This window comes from Sinocyclocheilus anshuiensis, unplaced genomic scaffold (genome assembly GCF_001515605.1).
Source record: "Sinocyclocheilus anshuiensis isolate Anshui unplaced genomic scaffold, SAMN03320099.WGS_v1.1 scaffold535, whole genome shotgun sequence".
Classification (NCBI taxonomy): domain Eukaryota; kingdom Metazoa; phylum Chordata; class Actinopteri; order Cypriniformes; family Cyprinidae; genus Sinocyclocheilus; species Sinocyclocheilus anshuiensis.
In genome coordinates, this window is record NW_015551063.1 from 642,920 (window position 1) to 650,468 (window position 7,549).

Genomic DNA, 7,549 nt, shown 5'->3' on the forward strand with positions numbered 1-7,549 from the left:
TTTTCAGACAGATGAGCTTTGTAAAAATCGACGCGTTTCAGAAAGGCGGGGCATAGAGGAGAAATAATAATGTACAGTATGTGGAAAATAATGTGTTTTTTTAACCTTAAACCGCATAAACACATTTCATTACACCAAATACACAACATAATGTTCTTTTAGCAGCATCATATGACCCCTTTAAAGATTATACGCGTCCGGAGTTCCGATCTGAAATGATTCGCGAATCAACTTTGGAGGAAAATGTTGATGGTTAAACACAATCAAAATTGTGTAATTATTGTCTGATGAATATGCTAACATAAAAAAGCTCTCTTTATGAATATGTTAGCTACTAGCTATAAATAAAGACTTTCGATGACATGAAACTGTGGTCAAATGTCTATCATAAATGCAAAAACGTTGGGGTAGTTGGATGACAAAATCAAACCTATGCCCTAGCATTTTCTAATACATTGTTAAAATCCAAAGATGTGTCTGTTAATATTATTTAATGGACCTGACATAAAATAAACCAACAATTAACAGTTGTATTTTTATTATGTAAAGTTAACAAAGATAAAGTATAAATAGTGTAAAAAATGTATTGCTCATTGTTACTTAGTTACTTAATGCATTAATTAAACAACTAAAACTAATGGGACCTTATTGTAAAGTGTTACCATAATTTGTAATGAAACATTTTAAAATAGAAGCATCAGACTTATGGACCCCATTTTGTTGTTATGATCCCTATCGCCGGAAATCAGTCCGACTGTACTCCAGGGTCATATTAAACAAGTGTTAAGGGTTTGGTTTATGACCATCCAATTCAAATCCTAATTGCCAGGCCAAAGGACAATTATAATAGCGGTTATCCGAGAGGCTCCCGCGTCTTTGAAGAAATGCTACTCAGACAAAATTCCCAATTACACCCAGTTGTCCTGGGGCTCGGAAACAGGCAGCGCGTCCTCGAGACTGAAACGAGATCCCATTCTGCGGTAAGCCTGCGGTTTCTTTTTGTAGCTTCTATCTCTCCATTGGGTCAGACACCCCAAGTGTGAGGCTTACTCCAAAAGCACTGTTAAATGGGTGTAGAGTCGCCCTTCAGATTCACACTGAAGGAGTGCTTTCAAAGACACACTAGAGGATCCTTTTGAAGAGCGAGCGGCCCGAGGTTACTCATCCATGGACTCAATTAATCCTTTCAGAGTGGGGTACTCATACACAGACAGACTCAACAAAAAGTGTTTGCTCGCAAGAGGGTGCCCAGTGCAAGAAGACCGAGCCGTGTCATCACTCGACAACTGTCCATCATCTCAACATTTGCTTTCAAAGTGATTCAACAGGCCAAAAGACAAAGAAACACTTGAAAATATGAACGATTTGATCTTCCTCGGTTGACTTATTCATGCAGATATAGACATATTAACATGATTTTTTGGTCACATGAGTATTTGATTGACAACAAATCCTCATAATCTGCTTTTTTGTACAGAAAAAGGTACAGAAGTGACACATTGGAACAAAGGATCTTCTAGACTCCAACATTGTTCGGCTTGCGGCCCGAGCAGCTTGCATACAACTTCATGATTTAGAGCTCTCTCCTCTTGTACTCGATGAAGGACTAAAACCCCGAGGATATTTTTCCTCCTGCTTTTAGAGGAGCTGATGTTTCTTATAATTGTTCACTGAAGTGAATCAGCCACCACAAAACACTGCAGCACATTGAGACCACTAGCAGAGGGCACAGGGAAGGTGACGAAATCCTCTAAGCGCTTGTTGGGGCTTGTCTTTGCTGTCCCTTCTTCCCTAGAAAAGACCCCGAATGTACAAAGCAACTCAAACAAGAGCTCCCACTCTGAGCCTGCTGAATGCTCACTGAAAAAAAAAAGCTGCTGGTACATATCTGTGCGTTCTGCCAACTGTTTGGGGAATGAGCTTGCAGCTGCATTTTTTTTTCTGTCAGATTTGGAAGTGGCAACATTAGAAAACAATGCTGGAAAAAATGGTCAAAGCTTAACATGTATAATGCGCAAATAATTCCACAAATACAACACAAAACAACAGATGTTGATTATCAACCTCAAAAGGTTTACCAACTTTGGGACATGTTTAAATATAGTTACCCTATAATATTAGAACCCTGATTTGTGATTGTGTTACTTGTGATTGTAAAATAAAATAAAATAAATTAAGCTCACTCAATAGTGGTTAGCTAGTTTGGGACCAAACGTTGGTCTGTGGTTATTGATAAAATGAGGGTCACGCTTTATTTTAAGGTCCAATTCTCACTATTAACTAACTATTAGCAACAAAATTTGCCTCACTAAATTTCTAATTTGCTGCTTATTAATAGGATCTAAAGTATGGTCATGCAGAATAAGGCATTAATATGTGCTTTATACAAACAGGCAATATGCTATAATATACATGCTAGTTAATAGTTAGAATTGGCCCTTAAAATAAAATGTTACCAAAATGAGTTACTGATATAATTTATTATCTAACATATCTATTAATTCTTGTAACAAATACATGGGATTTGTGCATCTAATGGTTAAAAAACAAAAACAAAAAAAACATAGGTCATGGAAAGTGCCTCATATATTGCCAAATCTTAGTCAAGCGTTTGATTTATAGGAACATTCAAATATCACAAAGATTGTATTTTCCATGAAATTGGTGACATTTAATTGTTAGTATTCTTATAAAAGGGTTCAGTGTCTTACAACTTCATGAAAACCCAGCTTCAGCTTTTAGCTATGCAGGAAAATGGCCTTCAAAACCTTTTTTTATGAGTCTCAGCCATTTCCCAAAAACAAAATCATATCCATATCATTTGATCAAGATTTTTTTTCATTTATCCTAAATTGAACAATTAATTGCTACAAATATAAGCGATATTTGACTGATTTGGACATAAAGAGAGAGATTATCTTTAAGGAAATGAGAGGCATCTCCTTCATGACAGCGTTACTTCAGAGGTGTCCAGTTAAAAGCATGGATAATAAGATTACTCTTAAAGTCAAATCTCCCCAGAAGACACTTCTGATTGACTGATCCTCAGCCAGGCCTACATGCTTGCTCTCATAATCCTGTTTTACTCAAACTGTTTCCTGAAGATTCAAGTCAACACCTCAACCCTATTTATATAGTAGTTCTACCCTATTATTTGACCACCAACAATCTTGATATCGATGCCTCTGCATTTATTTTTACACACAGGGATTCAGTATAACCCAATGAAGATCTCAGCGGCTAAAAACATCTAGAAAATTCAAAACACTTAAGCACACATGAATGAAATTAATCAAAATGCGAGACTTTTTATAATATAAACTATAAAAAGAATTTGTTGCATATCAAAGTATCTGATAGTGACCGAAAACATGCCATAACACTAGCAAAAACCATTTGAGCATTAAATATAACAGAATTCAAAACACTTAAGCACACATGAATTAAATTAATCAAAATGCGAGACTTTTTATAATATAAACTATAAAAAGAATTTGTTGCATATCAAAGTATTTGATAGTGACCGAAAACATGCCATAACACTAGCAAAAACCATTTGAGCATTAAATATAACAGGCAATTCTATAGGAATAATATAGCAGTAATGAATTCAGTACAGTAGTAGTGCTTCATATATGGATGATCTATTTTAAAAATGGGGTCAAAAACAACTGATATCTTATTCATTGGAGAAACAATCAAAAAAGTTATTAAAATACAAAGAACAAAAAAAAAATCAGGGTAAGAACAGATTTATTTTGTTATGACCTTTATAGAACTGTACATGCCTTTAATAAATGCCTGTAAAGAGGAGTGAGAACGCTTTAGATTGTCAGAACATCATGTGCTGTATCTATACTGCCCTCTACTGTTACAGTCAAAACTCAAGAAACTGCCTTTACCCTTCTGATAATGTTCCTTCACTGCGTCTCCAAACACTGAGAAATATGAGAATGAATCAAATGATCTATATAAATAAATTAATAAATATAATACACTGTATACATATAAAAGATCTGGTCAAAGTCCCAGGAGAAGTGAAATGCACCCATACAGTAGTCATTTAATCAGTCTGCAGTCCAGGAATATCAATGTAAATGTTTTCTCTGCTAATTATATATTACAGAATGCACATGCTTTGCTTTACTTGTATTTCTTACTGTTATACAGATAACCTAATGTTACTGAGCCAAGAAATGTGTTTAAAAAAAAAAACAGTTATGAAATGGAACTGAAATGCAATTTCATCTTTAGGTACAAATAATACAATAAAATATAATAATGATAAAAAAAAAGATTTCGTTTTTTAAATGTTGAGAGGTCGGTCAGTTATAGTGTACAAATGTCAAACAAAAGTCAACAAATGCACATGCTAAAACAGATTTACCCAATTTATACAAAACAATTCAGTGACTGCTTTGGCACAATACTTTTTTAATTATATATTACAGAATGCACATGCTTTGCTTTACTTGTATTTCTTACTGTTATACAGATAACCTAATGTTACTGAGCCAAGAAATGTGTTTAAAAAAAAAAACAGTTATGAAATGGAACTGAAATGCAATTTCATCTTTAGGTACAAATAATACAATAAAATATAATAATGATAAAAAAAAAGATTTCGTTTTTTAAATGTTGAGAGGTCGGTCAGTTATAGTGTAACAAGTCAACAAATGCACATGCTAAAACAGATTTACCCAATTTATACAAAACAATTCAGTGACTGCTTTGGCACAATACTTTTTTTATGTTAATAAAATGATCAATTTAATACTGGATTCTTACTAGCAGACACACATGGCAATTTAATAACAGCTATTATTAACCTCACCTCTAAGCTCAGGTGAGGTTCTCATGCTGCTCTTCAGACTCTGGTTTCTTGCAGAACATCGTGGAGAGTTCCTGTAACAGCAGTTCCTGTTGGGGGCTGCATGATCTGTGGGACCTGTATCTACCTGGGACGTGCAGGGAGTCCTCCTGGCCCAGAGTGTCTGTTGATTCTCCAGAGGATAAGAGAGAGTGCACTGGGTTTAACCCAACCATGCGATCCAGGGAGGCGGCCTTCCTCTGTCCGAGGCTGACGGGCCGTGCTGGCACCTCCTGTGTCTCTGCGTGAGCGCTGGACAGGAAACTAGTTTTTTTTATGTTAATAAAATTATCAATTTAATACTGGATTCTTACTAGCCAATTTCAAACAGACACACATGGCAATTTAATAACAGCTATTATTAACCTCGCCTCTAAGCTCAGGTGAGGTTCTCATGCTGCTCTTCAGACTCTGGTTTCTTGCAGAACATCGTGGAGAGTTCCTGTAACAGCAGTTCCTGTTGGGGGCTGCATGATCTGTGTGACCTGTGCCTACGTGGGACATGCAGAGAGTCTGTGGGCTCCTCCTGACCCAGAGTGTCTATTGACTCGCCTGAGGATAAGAGAGCGTGCACAGGGTTTGACCCAACCATGCGATCCAGGGAGACGGCCTTCCTCTGTCCGAGGCTGACGGGCCGTGCTGGCACCTCCTGTGTCTCTGTGTGAGCACTGGACAGGAAACTAGTTTCCAAAGATTTGAGCACCTGCAGACCGAAGTCGCCCACCTCCTCATACAAAGGCTCTGAGCTTTCAATGTGCTCCTCAAACGAGTCCTGCTGCACCTTCATGGGCTGAGTAGGAAAAACAAAAAAGACAATGGGAAGGCATACCAGGAGGTCAAAAAGATATCTGTAGTGGATTTCAAATTACAACACTTGATTGCACGGGCCGAAGTCTTTAAACCAATAACACATGACAGGCCAGTCACTATAACACAGTTCTGAAATAGTTTTGACAACGGCTGAACTTAAATGAAAACAACAGCAATGTGATGATAAGAGAACCCGATATTCAATAAATAAATCTAGTGATAATAATCATATTTACTTATCACAAATAACGTCATTTGAACCTTGATAATAATAATAATATTAATAATGATAGTAATAATTGATTATTATTGTACACTACAACTATATTGTGTTTTATTCTAATAATAATAGTTGTGGTATACAATAATAATTATTATTATTACTATTATTGTTGTTATTTTATGACATTACATTTTTATGCAACTATATGAAACAAGAATAATATAGTGAATATACTATTACATAAATCTTATAATATTACACACACTTATTATTATATTGTTGTTGTTTTATAACATTTATGTTTTTATTAACTATATTAAATCAGCCATAATATAGTGAATATACTACTGCATAAACCTTATATTACACAATAATAATAATATAGTAACATAACTGTATTGTCTGCTATTGTTATTATTATTAAATAATTAATTATCTTAATTCATTATTAACTATAAATGAGTCATAATATATTATATTGAATATACTATTATAAGAACCTTATAATAATAATTATAATTTTATACTTTACTACGTTATGTGTTTATTATTATTAATTATTATTATTGTTGTTGTAGTAGGGCATTACATTTTTTATTAACTACAAAAAATTAGCTATAGTGAATATACCATTACATTACATTTAAAATTACATACAAAATTAACAACAATAAATGTTATAAATATTGTGTAATAAATAAATACATGCATACATACTATTTGCTATTTTACAACAGCTTTGAATGTATAGCTCAACCAATCAGACCAACCTATCAAGCTATCGGTTTATAAAATACAAGCATATGAGCTTGCAAACACAAATGTGTACGTCCAAAGCAAATCAGTATCCTGAACAAAGAAAATAAAAACTACGTCTCAACCATACGGGTGTTAGGTTCCCGAACACACTGGTGACTATTATCTCGTGAAAACACCTAATCTGCTAGATACCTGATTAGATGATCTACCATTATGCAAACAAAAGAAGTATTTGTGGTTAGCGGGACATACACAGTAAGGGATTCGCCCCTCAACAATGTTCAAAACAAATGACTTCCTTTTCTGAGTTTAAACTTTTGTCTCAGTATCAGAGAGACAACAACATCAAGATAATTGCCAAATACATTGAGGACAAAAGCATGAAGCCCACAGACAATTTGCTTGCGAAAGCTTTTGGGCCGGGACACACCAGAAGCTGCAGCATTTTCCCAAAACACAAGCCAGCTCCTTGCCCTCCCTCAAGGCTACAGATGCAGAACAATGCAGTCGAAGCTTTCTTCCTCCAAATGCATCCTGTCATATCAGGAAACCCTGGTTCCCAACAGGAATGGGGGGGAAGGACTGAGGAAGTCAAAGGGAATTCCTCCATTAAGTATAGGCTCTTTTGTAAAGCACACTCCTACATTTTTGAGTGCTTTTTAGACGCAAAAGTCATTTGATACATTCCAAACCTCCTACTTTTACATTTTGACCAGCCACTGTAATTTTGACTTATGGTGTTGAAAAAATGGCAACAGAACTTGTATGCAAAGGTGTGAAACTGAACATTAAAGGAATAGTTTACCCAAAGATGAAAATTTGCTGAAAATGTACTCACCCTCAGGCCATCCAAGATGTAGATGAGTTTGTTTCTTCATCTGAACAGA

The 7,549-nt window shown here is 35.2% G+C and overlaps 1 protein-coding gene across 1 annotated transcript in view; it reads right to left on the reverse strand.

Annotated features, from left to right (window-relative positions):
- Positions 1–5,146: 5,146 nt before the first annotated feature.
- LOC107662027 (arf-GAP with Rho-GAP domain, ANK repeat and PH domain-containing protein 3-like) overlaps positions 5,147–7,549 on the reverse strand; it is a 32,161-nt gene continuing 29,758 nt past the window's right edge. The window contains exon 32 of the mRNA XM_016451883.1: positions 5,147–5,660. Within this exon, the coding sequence (XP_016307369.1) occupies positions 5,250–5,660 (411 nt within the window). The 3' untranslated portion in view covers positions 5,147–5,249. The remainder of the gene's footprint in view (positions 5,661–7,549) is intronic.